The sequence below is a fragment of the Lytechinus variegatus genome, chromosome 19, assembly GCF_018143015.1.
Source record: "Lytechinus variegatus isolate NC3 chromosome 19, Lvar_3.0, whole genome shotgun sequence".
NCBI lineage: Eukaryota > Metazoa > Echinodermata > Echinoidea > Temnopleuroida > Toxopneustidae > Lytechinus > Lytechinus variegatus.
The window spans coordinates 22,987,007-23,010,429 of NC_054758.1; the positions used below are offsets into that span (position 1 = coordinate 22,987,007).

Consider the following 23,423-nt stretch of genomic DNA (forward strand, 5'->3'; position numbering starts at 1 on the left):
CTATATTTTGGTGTCAAAAGATACTCTGGGGTCTTATCCTTCAAATGCTATTAAAAAAATTTAGTTTCGTTCACGCTTGAGCGAACACGGAATGTTTTTGTCAGGGGTTAAAAAGGAGGTTTGCGCCAAAATGGCATCAAATGATAAACATGATGATCGGACTTCTTGCTAACAGCAGACTTCCTCTTAATCTTTACATTATCTTTGCCATAATTTTTGTATTATGCGGTCAAAATTCATTTCCAAATCTACTAATTTGCTCAAATATTTCTGTTGTTCCTTTTTTGATATCCTGTTTTAGCATTGAATTTTCCTTCTTTAGGCAAGAACAATTTTTTTTTAAACCGAAGTATGAGAGAGTGTTTTTTTTTCAAATCCTTTCATTGTGTGCTACAAAGGTTATGGTGCTTGAACAGTGGCATACTGATGGGTTGGGGCTAGGGGTAATCCCCCCCAAAAAAAAAAAAAAAAAAATCATGACCAAGAAAATAACAGAAAACATGGAAAGTGAAATATGATATCGCTTTCTGAATATTATGTCAAAATCACAAAATCAGACATTTTAATGAAAAGGTGGAAATTTTTTTGCTTGCTAGCTTCACAACTTTTTAATACATTTTACTCGATCTGCCATATCTTGCTCCTTCAAAATTGACTCAATAAACCATTGCTCAATAAACCATAATGGTTTATTGAGTCAATTTTGAAGGAGCAATGATTGCCATTAAAAGACATAAATCCCTTCCTGTTTGCCCTGTCAAGCACATGATTAAACTTGGTGAAGGGTTCAATAACCCCTTGAAAATAGGATTCATGTCTTTTATAGGTACCATAACATGATTTGTTTCACATAATAAAAGGATTTGAAAAAAATACAAATTCTTCCAATTAATAATGCAAATCTTCCTACTTGGGTTGACAAAAAGTCTTATTTTCTTACTTACATGTATGAAAGAAAATACAGAGGTAAAAGTAGTTTAAATGAAAAACAAAATAATTCAGGTAAATAAAATTGTAATGAAAATTGACAGCATGATTCGAAAATTATGGCAAATACAATGAAAAGATTAAGAGAAAGTGTGTTGATTAGCCAAAAGCCTTATTCTCAAATTTCTAATTTCTGCCATTTTGGTGCAAGCCTCTTTTTGAACCCCCGACAAAAACGTCCCTTGTTCGCTCAAGTATGAACAAAATTTATTTTTTTAAATGGCATTTCAAAGATAAGATCTCACAGCATCTATTAACATCAAAATATAGATATAATATTTTGAAACAATTTTTTAATAGACTTTTCAAAACTGTCCCGTTTTTTTTATACGCACTGTATAGGGGCTATGGCGGCCATTTTGAATTTCAAAATACAGCATTTATCACATAAATGACATATTTACAATTATGTTTTTAGTCAGTATTCCACTCGTTTATCTTAATAATATGCATTTTAATGCTCATTCTTGTCTTTTTTGACCCCGGCCATTGCCATTGTACATAATACTCTTTGGGCCAGTGGCGGCTATTTTAGAATACAGCAATGTTCCCATATTTGACATAATAATTAATATTTCTCATTAGTAATGATGATTTGCATATATTACTTCGTTCATACATCGCAATTTTTGCAGTTTAGTGCTCATTTTTGTGAAAATTAGTTTTCCCTATTCGTATTGTACATTAAAATTGCCTATGGCGGCCATTTTGAATATCACAAAAATAAATATTTTGTCAAAAATTATTTTTTAAGATTGTATTTCACTCCTGCCATACAATTTCATGCATTTCACAGCCAATGTGCGGACAATTTCATGATTTTCACGGGTAATTTGCATATCATGGCGGCCATATTGGATTTTGCCAATTTGCGGAAAATGCTCAAGGTTACACGAGTGGCATCATTCAGATTCGTAATCAGCACCCTCGAATTGACAAGAAACCATAAAAAAATATTGTATATATAAAAAAACAAGGTTTGGTCAATTTTCTATGGGGCCTACCCTGGACTATATTCGGTCCGTATTCTGAACTCTGGCTTCATTTCAATTTTCTTCTAAACTTATAGATATATGACAGCAGGAGAGGGTCAATTTCTCAGTACATTTGCTCCTTGTTCATAACTGTCTGGAAATAATAACTCAAGTAGGATTTTTCGCTCTTGACGTATGGGAAAGGACCCGGTACAGGGGCCACGGAAGCGGGGGGAGGGGCTTTTTCCAAAACCGTGTACAAAAACGTAAAAATGGCCATATGATTGTGATGTTTTGCATGGTCAGCCCCCCCCCCCCCACTTTGAAAACCGTTCCGCGGCCCCTGCGGTAATAGTAATATCTGTGATAAACTATACTATTACCTGGCGAGACAGTCTAATTTTAGGGTTAGGATTATTTTTCTATTTATTGTTTTGCAGATTGTTTATATTCTTAGTAATATGTATTCTGTTCATTTGTTCTTTATCGGAGCGTCAAAGTGCGCCTCTGAAGGTTGCCACACTGTCAAATATTTCCACAACATGCCCTCCTAGAAACTTGCAGAGTAGCCTTACTGCACTAGCGTACTTAAGGGGTGCAGTCTGCCCCCCCCCCCCCCCGCGACGAATCACAACTCATGCAGGGGACGTACCCTGGGTACGCCGCTACCTTACTGTGAAATGTAATTTTCCATACACAATGTATGAACACTGACAATCTGTTAAAACCTATATAACTTCTTATTATTTTGACACATTTTGAACGAATTTCTTAGCTGTGAGTAGGTTCATTGAATGATATGGTTTCAATATCGTAGATCATTCTTCCATGGAATTTTCTTTATTCACAGTTTAATCTATCCGTGTTCACAATAATCATAATTCTAGCAATTCTGAAAAAGTGTTAGAAATAAACGGAATAGTGTTTTTTTATGGAAAAGTACTTCAAAATAAAAAATAAGATTTTTCATTCTGCTTTTATTTGATAAGATATGGTTAAGGTAACATTTTGCATTATTTATATTGTTACCTTGATAAAAAAAGATACTTCTTTTGCTAAATCATAAACTTAAATTTACTCCCTGTAGGCTTCAGTACTGTATATCGTATTCTAGATAGATCAGGTGTCTACCTCAGAATTACATTACAAATCACTATGCATGAATTTCATTAATCATTTACCTGATGTAATAAAATATGGGACTTGTTTAGTCTCCCATATATTATAAAGATTGATGGCTGCCTTTCGTTTAGTCCTCGTCTCAGCACCTCCAATACGAGCATTATTTATGTATTCTCTTTGTTCTTCAGTAAGTTTAATATCTCCTTCAAACAAAGTAGTGTCATTGTTCTGTATATCCATAGGTTCCATATTCGCCATACCATCAGAACGCTTCCTACGTGGAGCCGTATCCTGTTGATGAGAACACAAATTTTAATTTCATGGGTTTTGAATAAAGAACAGTATTTATTGTTTTTCTTAAATTTGTTATATAAATTTCAAATTATTATTATCATCATGATAGCTGGTGGTCGTGGGTTCGATCCCCGGTCTAGTCATACCAAAAACTTTTAAAATGTGACCTTCTGCCTTCTTGTCATGCGCTCGATGTATGAGAATGGAGAAGAACAGGTTACAGCTGAGAGTGGCTACCCTGGGTAAATAAGAGTTATGATATATGCATGGTTTACATTGGAGCTGTATTTCGGTTTCTGTTTCTGTTTTTGGTAACTCCCGTAGGAACTCGGCAGGACAGCATTTTGCTGGTAAACGCCAAGCTGGTATATAACCAATTACCTATGAAACATTTAACGTCTAGATTAATCAGTCATAGTGGCTGACGTTATAGACGACAGATATCACTCTCGGGCCTTTTTATCAAAGTGGAAACAGTGGCAGAGTTGGGATTCGAACTCACAACCTTGCGATTATGAGTCCAATGCTCTAACCACTGGACCACACGACCCGTGTATTATCGACGGCTTACAATATAGTAGTAGTAAAAACAGGATGCATATTGCTGAAACTAAGGAGCTTATTGCTGAAACTAAGGAGCAAGGCGTCAAATTATTTTTTTCTTCCTCAGGAGCAAGTTTTGAAGCTCAAAGTTTCCTCAATCAGTTGGTAAAAAACAACCACTTGTGGTTGATTTTTCATAATCAACATTATTCTGTAATGTCTACATTTTTGCGCATTGTGAAGAAAGATACAACATGAGTTACATATTCACATGGTTGTACTGTTACAAAGTCACCCCAATAATCCTTGATAACTTATGTATAGACTTTCAGTACTCACTTTGGCTTTGTACTGTTCCCGGGGGGGGGGCACTCAGTATATAATGCCTAGTGGGCAGTGGCGTACCGTGGGTCATGGCATTGGGGGGCACCAGCAAAAATTTTGAGTCACTAGTGAGCGCGCGAAGCGCGCCCAGTTGCCAGGTATACTGACCTAATAGAGTCACTTTAAGGACAGTGCCATTAAACGGATATGTATTTCCTTGGTCAAATAATGCGAGCGCGAAGCGCGAGCTTAAAATTTTTGATATTCAGACCCAAAAAGGGACACTATAATTAATCTTTTGTAATCATGATACGTACCTGTCTCACTAAATAATGCGAGCGCGAAGCGCGAGCTGAAATTTTTGTAAATATTGACCCCAAACAGAAAGATTTTAAGTACTATATTTCAGGAATCCATAAGAGTATACACATCTCACCAGTCATCTAATGCGAGTGCCAATAAGCGCTTGCTGATTTTGTTAGAATTACATCTAAACATGCACATAATGCACTTGTAATCATGATTAACATACCCATCTCACTAATCAAATCTTGCGAGCGCGAAGCGCGAGCTGAAAATTTAGGAAATTCAGACCCGAAGAGGGGCATTGTTTGTAGGAATTCACGAAGACCATACGTAGTTCACTTACCATGTGATGCGAGCGCGAAGCGCGAGCTGAAAATTTCTGATATTCAGATCAGAAAAAGGGACATTTAGGACTCATTCTAGGAATTCATGTAGAGCAGACATATTTCACCAATCCACTACTGCGAAGGAAATGTTTTTTATTAAGACCTTAAAATGGGGCAATCACTTTAAGTAGTCTTGAAAAAGAAGCATACTATTGTACATAAAACAATAATCACTCGAAGTGCGAGGAAATATATTTGGCAGTATGTTGTATATTGACTTGAAAACGGGAGGATTTAGTATTACAGGGTTATATATCTCGTTAAACAGACAATGTGAGCACCAGGAACGATATAATATAACATTATAATGAACAATAATATCTTTTTCCCACTACGTTTATCTTCCTTTCTCCCTCTTTTTCTCCTTTTCCCCGTTTTTTTTTTTTTTGGTCAGCCGATTGGGGGGGCACGTGCCCCCCCCCCCATGCCCCCCGTAGTTACGCCACTGCTAGTGGGTATGTGCCGCGGAGGGGACCCCCATTTTTACACTCAAATTTCCGTTCCAAGGCATAGCATTTTTGTCTTATTGAGAAAAAGAACAGAGAAAGCCGCTCCAAGGCATAGCATTTTCTTCTTACCGTGAAAAGCGAAGAAAGAAATCCGCTCCAAAGCTTCGCATATTTTCCGTTACGCCGTTCCGGTCGCATTGATCTGCTACAATGAGCCGCAATTTTGGTGAAAAGCGGCTGCTGAGCGATGTCCGACCATTGCCTATGGTGTCACGCGCGTAAAACATTCCCCATAGACTTGTGTGTTAAAATGGCACTTTTGAAAAATTCATAAAAAATAAATGTGAAATTAGAGGGTGGAATGTTTACTACCATTGGATAGGATATATATCTGGCATTCCATATCTGACCAGGAAAGGGTAGCGTAGCCAGCTCATTTTTAAAATAAATTGCCATTTATGAAGATAACTATGAATGGATCAAATTCATCGACTCAAACAGTAAAATAGCCCTAATTAGTCCGCCAGTCAAAAAAATAGTTCCAAGTCACTTTTTTATCTTCCCAATTTGGGCGAAGGAAGTTCAGTAGTAACCATTTCTAGAATAAGTGTTAGATTTTGAATCATATTCATACAGTTTTGTCAATCAGCAACATCAAATTGAAAAAAATTCGAATGGGTTGGGTCGAACGAATATCTTGAGCCCTCCTGATGTAATTAGGCTCATGGCACCTATATTATATGACCTATGAATTTTATTTTATTGAATAGCTACTTTGCTATTCTTTCATATCTGTACACTCACACTAGCACAAAGAAATGAATTGAAAATGCCTATTTTCTATGCAATGACCCATTTTAATGTATTACTCATACATGTTATATTCACTATATGGATGCATACATATCCTGCCTGCATACAGCCCAGCAGTGAATGTAATGACAATAGGTCCCTATTAATTGTAATATAAAGGTGTATGTAAATTTTGTGTAGATATCAGGATACCAGAACTGCCTCAATCAAAATTACCAGATATACATGAGATTGAATGAGGAAACAATAAGAGTATAAGAACATACTACCTTAGTACATTTGCATTTGACCTATTATATCAAAATTTTCCTTGGGCTATTGCCTCTCAGATGTAAGAAGGAAGAGATACATAAAAATAGATAGAAGAGAGAGAGAAAAAAAGAGAGATAGAAAGAGAGAGAGAAAGAAAGATAATTATATAGATGGCATGGCTTATAAAGAGGGGGGGTAGACTTAGATTGGAGCACACAGCCACCCCCCCCCCCCATCCCTCCTTAGTTATGCACTATTAGCCCTTAGATACCTTACCTTACTCTGTGCCTTTTTTCTAAATACCTTCTTGAAGGTACCATCTATAGTTCTCTTCAGTAAATTAGTTCTCAAAGCTCCTCTCTACCCCCTTCCTTTTACATGAGCAATTTGTAAAGGTCTTTCTAATATTAAGTATGTGATGTACACTAACACAAACCTATGATGAATCAGAACAAAAAGAGGCATAGACGCTCTATACATTGACCAGTCTACATATAGGCTTACATATACACAGACCTACTAACTTTAGCTGATATGGCCTTGCTAGCCATTAAATCAATTCTTTGCACCTCTTGACGACTAAACATATTGATATCAGTGAGAAATTGTTTGCTACTGAAGAGTTTGGCCAGGAATTCCATCCACTACTAGGGATTTCCCATATTACTTATAGGTGTCACGCGCGTAAAACATTCCCCATAGACTTGTGTGTTAAAATGGCACTTTTGAAAAATTCATAAAAAATAAATGTGAAATTAGAGGGTGGAATGTTTACTACCATTGGATAGGATATATATCTGGCATTCCATATCTGACCAGGAAAGGGTAGCGTAGCCAGCTCATTTTAAAAATAAATTGCCATTTATGAAGATAACTATGAATGGATCAAATTCATCGACTCAAACAGTAAAATAGCCCTAATTAGTCCGCCAGTCAAAAAAATAGTTCCAAGTCACTTTTTTATCTTCCCAATTTGGGCGAAGGAAGTTCAGTAGTAACCATTTCTAGAATAAGTGTTAGATTTTGAATCATATTCATACAGTTTTGTCAATCAGCAACATCAGATTGAAAAAAATTCGAATATCTTGAGCCCTCCTGATGTAATTAGGCTCATGGCACCCTATGTGCTAGCGCACCCGGCGCCCTTGCCGCCGGGCTAGCTTTATGCACGTATGCCCGTTCCATGGGGATGCATATGCGCACTCACATGCAGGCGACTCGTTCCAAGGACCCCCGTTTTCACAAACATTTGTAGTTCCGAAGCCCGTTCCGAGGCCCCTCCTTTTTACAATTAGCCCGCTCCGAGGCCCCCGTTTTTTGTCTCGCCCGCGGCACACCCCAAACACTTTTTTGGTCGAGTGCCCCCCCCCCGGGTACTGTTACAGGTCAGGCGCGTACGCAAGGTGGGGGTTTCGGGGGTTCAAACCCCTCCCCCCTTTTCGTTTCCTTTTTTTTCTTTTTTTTTTTTTTTTTTTGCTTGTCTCCCCAGAGGTCGGTCTGGTCAAGGAGTTATCGGGCAAGAGCCTGATAACTCCTTGGTCTGGTTACGGACAGTTCCCCTACCCAATAATGTATATGACAGCAATAATGAACAGAATCTCATGTTTCCGACGAAAAACACAGAAAAAATTTCCGCTCGCTTCGCTCGCTCCATTTTATTATATCTTTTATTTCCGCATGTCGCCGATATGATCACGGTATCGCCATCAACAAGGCCATACATGATTATCATGATGTATACTTATGAATACAAGTGAACCAAGACAAAGAAATATGTTTTACCAATATGAAAACCGAAATGACGGAAAACGCTAAAATGTCGGTTAGCTCGCTCTGCTCGCTCGTAATAATTTATGAAATTCCATAAGTATCTAGTCTCCTGTTCAAGGCCGTATTATGAGTGTTACGAATAGAAGGACATGTAGCATCGACTAATACTTGATTTACTAACAAACTATTGACAAGAAATGTATGTTTTGACGGGAAAACGCGAAAATTTCGGCTCGCTCACTCCGCTCGCTCGTAATCATTTATGAAATTTCTTAAGTTTCTAGTCTCTTGATCAAGACCATATCATGAGACTTACGAGCAGAAGGACATGTATCATCAACTAATATGTAATCATTACCAACAAGCTATTGAGAAGAATTGTATGTTTTGACGGAAAAACGCAAACATTTCCGCTCGCTTGCTCCGCTCGCTCGTAATTCATGACATTTCTCAAGTTTCTAGTGTTCTGATCAAGGCCATATCCAGGCGCGTAGCCAGGGGGGGTGGTCGCCCCCCAAAAAGAAAAAAAAAGAAGGGAAAAAAGGAGAGGAGAAAAGGAAAAGGGAAGGAAGGAAAGGGAAGAAAGGTAGCTTTGTGTTTTTTCTATTTATTCTTTATTTTTTTCTCAAAAGAGAAACTCCTTCACTCTTCTTGCTTTAAATTCATATATGAATTTTGCTTCCGCGCTGCGCGCGGTTAAATGACAATATTGAAGTTCTCCATTGTTCCCCCACCTTTTCTCTAACCCTGTTTTTCCACCTCAGCTATGTGCTTCTTGCCAGTTAAAGTTAAAATTGTATACATTAGGGCATGAATTTGAGTAAGGTTAGGCCGAAGTAAATGTATGAAGTTATCTTTTTTTTCAATTGATCGCGCAACTTCTGGTCTGGTCGGCTCCGAGCGGGTAAAATCTTTATATCAGTTTCTGCCGTCACCTCCATAAAGTCAGCTTCTCCCGCTTTTCAGCTCATTACTATAAACAACCATAATTTGGGAGCAAACAGGTTCCTAATTTAAAAAGAGGAAGGTATGGAATTCGTGTCGTATTAAATAAAAAAGTACAATATTTTTTTTATCAAATTGTATTAAACTTCATGTCATTTCCCTGTATACATTCATCTCCTGTCCTGTTTTGCGCCCTCAGTTTGAAATTTTGAATGACACTTAAGTTTCTTTATATTCAAAATGAAGCGCTTCAGGATAAGTCAAAAAAATAATCATCCTTTATTATATAGATAGATAATTTCAATAAATCACAGAAGTTTCAACTTTATGCGCACTATTTTCCTTGTAATGAAGTTCAATAATCTTAGAAAATCAATTGAATTAGAGACGATTGGGTATTAGAGATATCTACATTTGATGAAACGTCCGCCCTTTGAAATTTCAGAGTTTCATTGCTCATCGCGGGGAGGAATATCTTCCTCTACCAATCTTCTCTGTTTTGCGAGTTAAAAATATGCACTGATGCTAAATTGTTTGTAATCAAATCTGATCTTTCCAAAGAAAGTTTCAATATATCTTTGAGCACAGGGGCGTCGATCCATTTTTCAGATTGGGGGGGCAAAATCATGAATCAATTTTCCAAAGGCGCTCGATCACACAAACACACACATATGCCTATATATATGTGTACATATATATATATATATGTATATATATATATACACACACACACACACACACACACACACACACACACACACACACATATATATATATATACATATATATCTCACCAGCTGATTAATGCGAGCGCGAAGCGCGAGCTGAAAATTTTGATATTTCGATCTGAAAAAAAATAATTTAATGGACGTATTTTAATAAAGAACAAGATATATATCCAACAAAAAAATTGTTGCAAATCGAAGTGGGAGTTCTTTTGAGGTTTAGAACTGAAAACGGGACCATAATCACCTATTTAATCATGGAAAGTATGGGTTTTTGTTACAAAAATGATGCGAGCGCGAAGCGCGAGCTGAAATTTTTTGATATTCCAATCTGAAAAGTGGACATTTTGAGCACGATTTTAGACGAAGAACGAGTTGTGTATCTCAATCTCGCTTGCTGATTTCTGTGTAACATTATAATCTTATTTTATTTTCAGCACATGCGGAATTATTGGGGGGGCAAAATGATAGGTTTGCCCCCCCAGTATTTTCATTGGTGGGGCGATCGCCCCCCTGCCCCCCCATAATCGACGCCTCTGTTTGAGCATACCCTTTTCTCAGGACCCTTTTTATGGCAAGAAAAATTGATAAAACACTTTAGCTTCCGCGCTTCGCGCGGAGTTATTATCATTCTAATTTCCTCCATTGTATACCTCTTATGTGCGTTTACAATCACTTTTGAAAACAAGGTTCAAAATCGCAATATAGTCAACCGAATTGGAGGTACTAGAGACAAGAGAAACGGCTCCTTTTCATTTTAATTTATGAAACACTAAAAGCTTCCTTTTCCCCGTTTTTTTTTTTGGTCAGCCGACGGGGGGGGCACGTGCCCCCCATGCCCCCCCCCCCGTAGTTACGCCACTGACTACTACTACTACTACTAACCATGATAAAAATATGCTAATAATAATAATTTATAATATAACAATACATGTATAACTACATTAACTGCTAACTGGGCAGCCCGTATTATCTTTAGGGTGGACCGACGTCATGATCCTGGCCCTTTACTTAAATCTCTTCATTGGCTCCCAGTAAAGAAGAGAATTGTCTTTAAATTACTTCTTTTTGTCTTCAAAGCCTTTAATAACCAGATGCCAAAATATATCAAAGATAGCCTTTCTTCCCATAGACCAACTCGCCCTAATCTCCGTTCATCTAAAGACCCATATTTGCTTGCCATACCCAAAACTCGTACAAAATCAGGTGATCGCACATTCAGTGTTACTGCTTCTAAAGAATGGAACAACATACCCACTTTCATTAAATCATCAAACTCTTCAGATCAATTCAAGAAACTTCTAAAAACATACCTCTTTTCCGATTAATTTCTTTTGAATGTATTTTTATTGTAATTATTATGTACTCTTGTTTTAAACTCGTTTGTAAACGCTGTGATATAGTTAACTATGGAGAGCGTACTAAATGCTAGCTATTATTATTATTATTAAATGTACTACTATTATTACTACTACGACGACGATGCGGCGATTACTATTACTACTACTAATTATAGTTACAATTTGAAAACAAAGTAAAAACTACTTGTAGCAATTTATAATCAACAAAGTATAATTTGTCCAGTTTGTTTCCCCTTAAAGGGATCGTCCAGGCTGAAAATGTTTCTTAATAAATCTTAATAAATACAGTAAAATTCACAGAGCAAAATGATGACAATTTTATCAGAATCGGACAAGTTTTAAAAGTTTATTAATTTTTTGTGAAAACAGTTATATGCATATCATCAAGGTGGGCTGATGATGTCACACCCCCACTTTCCTTTTCTTATGTTATTATATTTTTTTCACCTTTTTCATAAATCTGTAAATGATGAAATAAGTTGCAGCAATAAATAAATAATGCGCTTATTTAGTTGTCAATCAAATTGTTTAGTTCTTGGTAGAAAAAAAAAACAATTGAATAAACCCAATTTCATGAAATAAAATACAAACTATGACATCATTAGCCCATCTAATGAATATTCATGAAGAATTGTTTCACCGGAATGATGCAAATCTTTAGAATTCAATAACTTCGTTATTTGTTATCCGATTTTGATAAATTTTCCAGCATTTTACTCTGCGAAGTTTACTCTATTTATTGAGTTTTTATGTCATTTATCACTAATACATGCACGGCCCCAAATACCATCGTCAAATTAAGGTACAAAGTATACAGTACTTTACATCAAACAAAGTTTTAAAAAAATAAGAGAAAATTTTCTTGCCAACAAGTGAATAGATAAAATATGAATAAATTGTTTGAACACATACTGTATTCATCAAGCTTGTATGAATCTTAATCTTACATTAATAATGCAGTGATCAACAAACACAGTCAGTGTCTTACGTATACCCTATAGGCTATAATGACTGTTTTTCTTTCATCAAAAATAAACTTTATAATATAGGTATATTTTTATACTCATAGAATGCAGTGTCATACAACGGTGAATATCATCTTCTTCCATGATAGTGAGGGTGCAAATTACCACTGAACTACGTTGTAATAGGTCCATGGTGCAAACTACGTGCAGTTCGGCAAAGGCAAATGATCAAGGCAGACATTGGTGTTGAACCTGAATACAGCTGCATGTGAACATAGAGCTCTATGATTTGAACATGTTCTGTTGTTATCTTCGGTGCGGACTTTTGCATCGCGCGCCCAGCTGATAATGTAAACAAACGTAGACTCTTCACTAGTCGCTTTTTAGCTATTTTTGCGGAAAATGCCTTCGCCAGGGTGTAAAACGGAAACGCGCTGCCGGCGCCGCCGCTGCACCACCACTTAAAGTATCAGTTATAGTGTCATTCATGTACAAGTGAACTATGCCGAACAGTTTCCAGTTGGTTCCAAGTGGTGACCTTTCCAGCTGATCTAGCTAAATTTGGGAGTGGGCGGGGTTTTAGGGGCGTCTGCCGGGGGCGCCCCACCACTTAAAGTGTCAGTTAAATGTCATTCATGTACAAGTGAACTATGCCGAACATTTTCCTGTTGGTTTCAAGTGGTTACCTTGCCAGCTGATCTAGTCCAATTTGGGGCCCCCAATTGGGGGCGTCTGCCGGGGGTGTCCCACCACTTAAAGTGTCAGTTAAGACAGTGTCATTCATGTACAAGTGAACTGTTCCGAACATTTTCCTGTTGGTTTCAGGTGGTTACCTTGCCAGCTGATCTAGCTAAATTTGGGAGGGGGCGGGGTTTTGGGGGCGTCTGCCGGGGCGCCCCACCACTTAAAGTGTCAGTTAAGTGTCATTCGTGTACAAGTGAACTATGCCGAACATTTTCCTGTTGGTTTCAAGTGCTTACCTTTCCAGCTGATCTAGCTCAATTTGGGGCCCCCAATTTGGGGCGTCTGCCGGGGGTGCCCCACCACTTAAAGTGTCAGTTAAGTGTCATTCATGTACAAGTGAACTATGCCGAATATTTTCCTGTTGGTTTCAGGTGGTTACCTTTCCAGCTGAGCTAGCTCATTTTTTGGCCCTCTTTTAAGGGCCCCTATGGCCACACCCACCACTTAGGACACGGCAGACGCCCCATTCATTGCATTGTGTGATACAGGAAATCATGTCATGATCATGAAAATTGTCTAACTTTTCAGCTATGCTGACCCCTCCTGGCTCCTGCTCTGGTAGATGACACCAAAATACAGGCTAAGTTCAAATTCGGAGTCCGCAAGTCAAAGGTCAAAGGTCACAGCTCATTAAATATGCGAATAGGTTTCTGCATGATAGCTTATGAAATATTCAACTGATTTAAAAATATTTGGTGTGTAGGTAGGTGACACCAAAATACAGTCAGGTCACATCAAATGACCTGACCGTCATATCTTCTGTCAGAGATTATTATGGAAAGGGTGAGTCTTTAGGTCAAAGGTCAAAATTTGTCTATAATGCACATTGGTTTCTGCACGATATATTATAATCAATTTCTGATTGCGTTAAGCGGGGGCATCTGTGTCCTTTGGACACGTCAATTTCCCCCCCCCAATTCTTACCCTCCCTTGTTTCATTCATTTTCTTCCTCCTCTTAGAATAATGACCTATACATTTTTATTCGTATAAAGAAACTAAAATATAATTGAGCCTAATAAGTAGCCAAAAGGTTGACCTTGATAGATCAATATGGCCTTTGTCAATCCCCTCCAAATTTGTTTTTTTATGTTGTAAGTATTGTACTGATATTGTATGGGTTTTTTTACGTAAAAATGTGGAAAATGAATTAAATTGATAAATTGAAAACTGAATGTTAACATATCTGATAATAAGTTACATGATTATAGCTGTATGAATTTATTGAGTAGAAAGGTTAACAGTCTAGTCATTATCCCAGTAGGATGGGCCTTTGTTTCAAGACTATATACTGTTCGTAAGGTTGCATTGTGGGTAAGAAACGTGGCCAGAACTGAGAAGTTGAGGACTTGAGATGGTGCTATACAATGCTGGTTTGAATAATGATTGGATTTAAATCAATATAAGACTTTGACCATGGATGCCCCCTTGCCTGGCCGCAATGAACATATCATTGGTCTTGGAGAATAATGTAGAATTGTGCCCTCTAAAAAAGACTGTGCCCTTGCCCCTCTCCCCAACAAAAAAGAAAGAATGATGATAGCGAGCCTTAGCCATTGCAACGGGGACGGATTCTACAACATAGTATAATTATTGAAAATGCCTATCAGATCACAGACAATTGGTAAACCGGGAGAGCTGATTGTCGGAGCTGAGAAAAATTTGCAAAAAATGGTTTGTGCAGAGTCGACACCGCTGTTTTGATTCACTACTTGAGACCATGATCGATTTTATTTATAAAAACAATAGTCACAATTTAATCACAAAACATGAGTGTCTCACATTAATTACATAAATTAACACTGACATCAATTATCCGGAATTATATCTGCCTTAGTAGAAATTGAGAAGGTTCATTTCCAGTTCTTACCGTGATTCTGCTCAACTGAGGAGCTGGAAGTTTGTCAATCGACTATGATAAAAAAAAAAAATGTACAGCGCCAAAGTTACGAAATCACCGCGAAACTACGCAGCACGTTAATCACACTCTGAGCTCGACCCCCAAAACGTACTCTGCGTTTAATACAAGAGAGTCAAACTTGAAGAGCAAGCAGACATGTGTAATTCAGACTCACATTCACCAACGTACTAAATCACAGATCATAAAAATCAACAATTTTCGTTTTAATTCACTGTCATTAATCATAATGAACAGTACAACAAAAATGAAAAAAAAAACCTAATCTGTTAAAAGGTGACATCACGCATCACCGGTTAAGGTGGCGGTTCAGAGAACACAATAGAATAGAGTTTAAACCAATAATTTCTTTTCATTGGGTTACAATACTTTTCTTTTGACATTTCTTTTGATTGTCCTTGCCTAGCTTATTGAAAATGGATTGTCAAAACTCTGTATGGTAATAGAGGGAACTGATTGCATCCAATCTTGAGGGGAAGGTTTGGGTTTGTAATGATCTTTAATGGGCCTCCTTAACCCTGCCCCACTCGTCATCTTCATCAGAGATGTGACATTCACGGTAACCACCTTGAATAGCTATCATCTATAGTGAATTAGGGCGATTCCATACGGGTCGTACGGGACATTTTGCACTTTGTCAACAATTTCCAGTCCCGTAGCTGATTGCTTGAGCAATAAAAATACATATTTTGGGGCAGTAACACAGTTATAGTGGGTATATAGTTATGTGAAAAACTGATGATCAACAAAAATGTTTGATTATGTTGTGTGTCGTACGGGACTCAGGAATGTCCCGTATGACACGCCACAATCTCACCTCTAATTCACCCATGAACAACATATTTTTGTTGGTTGCCATTTTTTTTTCAGATGTCTACCCAGTAATAAATTATCATTACAAAAAAAATTGACGTTCTTCATTTGTGTGGACAATAGGTTGAAAAATGTTGCGAAAATGGCTGATTTTTCTAGCATGGGGGAATCGCCCATTAACGAATTTCATTCATATATTGTTATAAATTAAGTTATATTAATCAAATAAAATATAAAACCAAAATCAACACCCATTATATACTTACTATTATTTCTCTGATTACTCTGGATTGTTGAGTATTCTCTTTATTGATGCCCTCTTCAATGTAGAATGGACTTTGATTATCGGAGAGGATGTCATAGCGATCGACTGGGTTACTAGACACAATACCAAGTAGAAATAAGAAAAGACTTATGTCCAATACCCTAGGCATACTTTTAGGGTTTGGTCGTCGTTTATCTTCAAGTATTTATGATGGTGGGAATTTAAAAAAATCAATACGTACAAAATTCTATAAGAGCGAGTTAAGCAACGGAAATGAAACAAGTGCTTTGAAAGTTTGTGATAGCTTCTGATTGCTTCTCAAGTCAATTTGAAATAAAAGATCTGGACAGTTGTATTTATATCCTGTATGATTCAACACTGGCTTTGAAACAAACCACTGGCGCTAACAATGTTTATTTATTGGGGGTTGTTTTAATCAATTAAATTTTAGAATTATAGGGTCATGAATTCAAGGTTGTGGTGAATCGGTAGCAAACACTGTGGTATACCGTACAAGGCGTAACCCTGATACCTTTGACACCGTTTCAAATTGATATTAGATCAACACTTTCAATTTATCAACATGTTTTGTACGATTATTTTACATGTTTTAATAAATCACTGATAAATTTATGGGGTGCAAAAAATTCTTATATTTGAACATATGTGGGTCAGCCTGAGGGACACTAGCGTACCTACGGGGGGCAGACTCCCCCCCCCCCCGACCGCTGACAAGTCACAACTGCTCCCTGATCCGCTCCTTTGAACTTGAAGACCTTTTTTTTGCTTGTCAATTTTATTTCTGGTACGAAATTCTTTAATTGTGGTTGAATTTAAGACCCTGTTTTTGCTTGTCAATTTTTTTGGCGGACGAATTTGCCCCCCTGTGGAAAGTCCTAGGTACGCCACTGGTCATGGATCAGATTAGTCAGTTAAAATTGATGATAAACCTCTTCATAAAAATGCTCCTCTGACCCAAACACCGGCAATAATTCTGTGTTAGCCAGTGTACATAGATGACCATAACATTATTTATTCCGGTGTAAGAATCAAAGTGTTAGTTAAGCACCAATATATTATTATGACAGCTTTAGTTGTTACTTTGACACTCTTTGGTGTTGTGTTCAACTCTGATTGCACCGGTTGCTATCCTCATTGGACACCAACTGGTTTCAGTTTTAACACCCCCAATGTTTTACATTGTATACCATGGAGATGAATGAAATATAGATTCAATAAATATTTAATGATTTAAGCAAGTGGTAAAAATTGTTTTTTATGTATAGAATCTATATGTTATGAATTTTAATCACAATTTCATGCACCGAAACGGGTTGTTTACTATGCTTTTATTCATCGCATACGGTGTGTATGAATAAAGGCTTCAATTGCAGTTATCAAAAAATGTTGAATATTACATCTTTAATTTACCAGTTTTTATTGATACCCTATATGTATTTCTAATCATTCGCTGACTCAGATGTTTGATGTTGAAGACATTAAATACTAACTACAGATTTGGATGTTGTTTGAAGGTTTGCATGGTGGCATGTACAATTGCTGATGTGGTTTACGGTACACCATGTGGAGTGTTATAGAAACAGTGGATAGAAGAAGAGAAGAAATGGATAGGCGAGAAAGTGGAGATTTGAGAGTAGAGTATTCTTTCTTGAAAAAATAGTCATGAAAAGGACTGTTGAGACTCGACGTTTCGGACAGGTTGACTGTCCGTCTTCAGGAGAAGTCAACCTGTCCGAATAGTCGAGTCTCTCTACTACTCATCATCTCTACTCGCCGACTCAAGCCAAGCATCTCCTCATCAGCTCTACTACTCAAGCTGTTCTCACTCAACATTCCTTCTGGTTTACAGTCCTTTTCAGGACTATTTTTTCAAGAAAGAATACTCTACTCTCAAATCTCCACTTTCTCGCCTATCCACTTCTTCTCTCCTTCTATCCACTGTTTCTATAACACTCCACATGGTGTACCGTAAACCACATCAGCAACTACAGATTTGTTTGATTTTTTGGTAAGAAGGGCTAAGATGAATATTAAGTGAATCCTCAGTAATTTATTTTCAATTAGCATGATTAATTTGAAGAGTTCTGTTGTATATGCTTATGGAAGTAAGGCTCTAAGTGTTGCTTTTCAATTTCATTTCACCCATTTTACCAAAACTTGACAAAAACTTCCAAAATACTTTATCTATAAAAAACTAGAGGGATATTTCACAATAATGGTTGTGAACACAAATCACTTTGTTGACCGGGCGCAGGAAAAAAGGACATTGGTTAAATCGCACCTGAACGAATTTTACAAACCATGTTTTGTGAACATACAAGAATATCTTTGATTTATCATGTTATCATGGTTTATCAAATATGTCACGTAACTTAAAAACGCTCGTGTGTAGGCATGTAATTTTGTAAAAGTTGAAAATTATACTCATCTATAAACTGGTAATTTGTATGCGTATTTTGTGGAGAGATCGCTCAGATTGACTACTGGAAGAGTCGTGGTCATGGTGGTACAGTACTCTCGCCTTGTAAACAGAGGGTCGTGTTTTCGAAACCCGCGCGGTCTACAGCGTCCTTTGGAAAGGCGTTAATCCACACATTGCCACTCTCGACCCAGGACTGTGCTTAATGAGTACGCGGTAGGATGTAAAAGTAATTGTAGCTTGTCCAGCTACTGTACTCCCCAGGGAGTGGAGGATGTGCACTGGTGAAATACCTAAATCAGTAGGACCTTATCATTAAGCTAAAAACTTAACTTCATGCCAATACTCACGTTGCTTTATTCGCCTTTTATTTATGGTGACCCATTTAGTTAGGACTTCATAACCTTCATGGAAAGCCACACACTTAATTACATATTTACTGTTATTATATTTCATACGTCATCACCATACGATACCGGATACGATAGTTAAATCATCCATGTGTGACATTCCCTTTAAAAGAATTTCAAAACAAACTCTTTCATAGTAAAGATTGACTATGGTTTACCAAATATTTCACGGAAATTATAAGTGGTCAGACGTTTGATATGCATGCGTGCGTACATGTGCGCAATTGAGAGTTTTTGCAGAAACAAGTCTTCAGAATCATCTTTAAACAAATAAGTTCATCTAATTATTTCCTGATTGTGCGGTCGCTGGAAGCGAGGATGCCCTTTCTACCGTGGACTATTAAAATACTAATGAAAGTTAACTGAAGGATCTTTGTATGACTAACCTAAGTTCAGAAAAACGAGAAGTATTAGTAGGGGTTTTTTAAAGCCATTTCATAGAGATGATAAATGTCAGTGATTTTGGAGGAAGACCTTGCCAATTGTCGGGTCTATCAGTGGTCTTTCAATTATTATCTCTTCTGTAGAATTGGGATCCTATGTAAGTTTGAAGGATTTAAGTAAATCAGTTACCTTCAAAAACTTACAGAATAACTAAATGGAATAAGGAAACTATTAAGAGTTTTATATCATTCCTATTATGCTTTGCCATATATCAGTTCGTTTACCTGCTAAAGTACTTAAAATTGATACAGGTCTATTTTGTACGTAGCCTTTAAAGTGCCATCGACTTGACGAATTTACGAGATACTTTATCTTGCCATGTCGACATAATAACCTTATTATGTCGCCTTTGCGAGATAAGTTATCTCGCCAAGTCGACTTATAAAAGGTTATGTCGCCTTTGCGAGATACGTTATCTTGCCAAGTTGACTTATAAAAAGTTATATGTCAACTTGACGAGATATTTGGACTCTCGCGGCCTCGCCGCCGGTCCTTGGACACTTCATATCTTGCCATGTCGAAATAATATGTTTTATAAGTCGACTTGGCAAGATACATATCTCGCTAAGTACCCTATAAAAATAAGCATAAATTGGTTACATGCTAATGAGAGTCGATGATATACTCACTATTTCTTTTGTTTTTATTTGAATGAAACAATACATCAGTTTTTACAGATATGAAAATATATAAGGACCCAGTTAAACTTGAGTGTACAATTACATTTCTTTAAAAATGGTAATTCCACATGTTCAGGGAGGGAGAAAACGTGTTTCACAGGAAAATAAGGAAAAAAATCAGAATATCTTGTATTTCCTATAATAAAAAAAATTGAGATATAGCAATTTAGTGACGTCATTGGTAAAATTTTCAGTTTTGTGTTTGTTAGTCTATTTATTTTTAATCAGATCATGTTTTATCCAATATTGTGGAAATGAAAAGAGCTCGGATTGCAGACACGCGTGTGGGCATGTGCACCATTTAGATTTAAACAAATAATTTGTCTGTTTTTATTTTTTTACTGATGGCGGGGTCGCTGAAAGCGGGGGGGGGTCGGTTTCGCCCCCACCAATTTCCCAGTGCCAAATGCCTTTTTTCTACCATAAAGGTCAAATCCATCCCAGAACAAATATTAATTTGAATCAATAGAGCAAAAACAAACAAGAATAACGGTAAAACTTTCATCAAAATCGGATTTGAAATAAGAAATATATGACTTTTTAACGTTTTGCTTAATTTTCACCCCAAAAAAAGAAATCTGCACAACTCAATGATATGCAAATGAGAGTGTCAATTATGTCCAGACTGATGGTAATTCCACATGTTCATACGTGTTCAGGAAGGAAAGAAACTTTGTTTCACAGGAGAATGAAGAGAAAATTAGAATATTTTATATTTCATTTAAAGGTCAAGTCCACCTCAGAAATATGTTGATTTCAATCAATAGAGAAAAATCAGACAAGAACAATGCTGAAAATTTCATCAAAATCGGATGTGAAATAAGAAAGTTATGACATTTCAAAGTTTCGCTTATTTTTAACAAAATAATTACTAGTATATGAATGAGCCAGTTACATCCTCACTATTTCTTTTGTTTTTTATTGTTTGAATCATACGACATTTCAATTTTTGCGAATTTGACGATTAAGACCTCCTTGCCTGAAACACAAAATGTTAAAATAATGGAATTCCACGTGTTCAGGGAGGAATGAAACTTCATTTCAAATGACAATGGCGAGAAAATCAAAATATTCCATATTTCATATAATAAAATACAAAAGAAATAGTGAGTGAGTGATGTCATCAGTTCCCTTCATTTGCATACCGACCGAGATGTGCATATAACTATTTTGTTAAATAAAGCGAAACTTTAAAATGCCATAACTCTCTTATTTTACATCCGATTTTGATGAAATTTTCAGTGTTATGCTTGTTGAAATCTCTTTTTATTCAAATGAACTTTTAGTTGGGGTGGACTTGTCCTTTAAACAACTATATTACAAGATCTAAAGACTATGTTGACCAAGGGCACGCTGCCCGGGGTAAGCCCGCTCGCTAGTCATTAAGACCGATAATCATAAAGTGTAGTTGAGTACTATGCCCGAAGGTTCGCTAATCATAAAAGGGAAAAGGGTATCTCATCATAAAGTCATTCGGACCATAAGTCATAAGGACCAATGTTCATAACGCAAGAAAGTGGTCATCATCTATGATCAGCCATATGGGTCACTGATCATAATGATTTCTAGTCATAATCAACAAGAAAGGTCGGTATTTATAATACTATATAAATGAAGGTCACTAGTCATAAAGAATGAAAATGGTTCATTAAGCATGTTAAGCGTAACGTTGCTAGTCATAATAGTAGAACTGTCCGCTAGTCAGTAGAAGAGGTTCGCTATTCATAATAGTAATTTAAGTTTGAACTCCGAAATACCTAAAGTTGCATAATTATGATCACCTGAACCTTGTTTAGCCAAACCTAAATGATGTTTGATTCAACATTTCGATATAATGATATACAAGAGATGATTCGGTGTTTCCTGTTTAAAATATAACCAGAGTTGAATCCAAACTAGGACACCATCCTTTGTGCTGCACCTTCGTTGAATAATCATAATGACGTCATCGTTTTTCCATAAAATGACCAGAAATTTGGAAATAAACAATGGATATTTGTTTTGCTTCTTTGATTAAAAGGAATATACAGAAAAGCAAATATTGAAGGAAGGATTATTATCTATCTCTGCTTCTTCATGGAACGGCAGTGACTTGGAAAATACAGTAAAATAAGGGAAAATTTCCAAAATAGCAAACTTTTACGAACATGATCAGATAGAGATTTTTAAACAATCCCTATAAGGGCATATTCTCATTAAAATATAACCATATACATGTAAATATACATGGAGGTATTTTGTTGAACTGTCTTCATAAGAAGTTACTCTGATTAGGGAATCAGTCACAAAGTAAGTGGCATTGGAATAAGAATTTCAATTAATGGTCAGATATCGCTGTCTAAGAATGAAACTTTTAGAACAAGAAAGCTTGTGTGAAAACAGAAAAATCAAAGAAACAGATCAACGAAAGTTTGATAAAATCGCACAAATAATGAGAAAGTTATGAGTATTTAAATATTTAAATTATTTAAATATCACTATGCTATGGAGATCCTCCCATTGACAATGCGATAAGATGTGTGATGTCACTTGCGAACAACTCTCCCCTTTACTTTTAAATATTTCAGTTAAAAATGCCTCTCTTATTACACCTATCAGTATAGATCATTGTGTTCTTGCTATAGAAGGGCATGTAATACAGATTTTTTAAAGAATACATCATGGATAAAGAGTTTGTATCACCATAAGAAAAAAAGAGACATTTTTGGGGTATTTTATAGTCCATCATATATATAGGGAAAGTTGTTCACATTTGACATCACACATCCTTGTCGCATTGCCAATAGGAGGATCTCCATAGCATTACTGATTGCAATATTCAAATGTTCATAACTTTCTCATCATTTGTCCGATTTTTCTCAAACTTTCTTTGTTCTTATATTCTTTCATTTTTCTGTTTCGACATAAGCCTACTTGTTCCAAGGTTTATCAATTCTATATGTGCACACGTTGTTTTCTCAACTATAGAGATTTTCCTTTTTTAATTTGATGCTAGTCGGTTTCATAAATGTCAATTGACAGGCTGTTTCATAGGTGTTGGTCATTGGGGGCAAGGATGATCGCCCCCAATGAAAATAACAAAAAAAATCACAATATGCAAAGCAAAGATGCATATTTGAAAAGCATTGGAAAGCAGTATTAAACAATAATACATAATTTGTGCGCCGAAAATTGACCCTTTTTTCTAATCGTATTTTTATGCCAAAGCCTTACTCCATTCTGAAAATGATATAATTGACCAGATAAACTGGCATCGGACAAATAAATCACTGAAATTTTCACCAAAAAAGGGACAAAGTATACGTTGTTATATTGTTCCGTTTAAATTTGTTTGTGAATATGAAATGAATATGCTGACGTCATATCCCAACGTTTTTTTTTTTGGGGGGATCAAACATATTTTATCCTCCTCTGATGCATGGTTGAATTATGGATATGTTAACCTATTACCAAATATGGAATATTATTTGGAACATGATGTCACTTTTGGGATTG

General features: G+C 36.5%; 1 protein-coding gene across 1 annotated transcript in view; it reads right to left on the reverse strand.

The window, feature by feature from the left end:
- Window positions 1-16,315, reverse strand: part of LOC121406098 (protein SpAN-like) — a 50,724-nt gene extending 34,409 nt beyond the window's left edge. Inside the window, exons 1-2 of the mRNA XM_041597115.1 lie at window positions 15,956-16,315; window positions 3,143-3,374 (exon numbers count right to left, since the gene is read on the reverse strand). Of these exons, the coding sequence (XP_041453049.1) occupies window positions 3,143-3,374; window positions 15,956-16,123 (400 nt within the window). The 5' untranslated portion in view covers window positions 16,124-16,315. The remainder of the gene's footprint in view (window positions 1-3,142; window positions 3,375-15,955) is intronic.
- Between the last annotated feature and the right edge of the window lie 7,108 nt (window positions 16,316-23,423).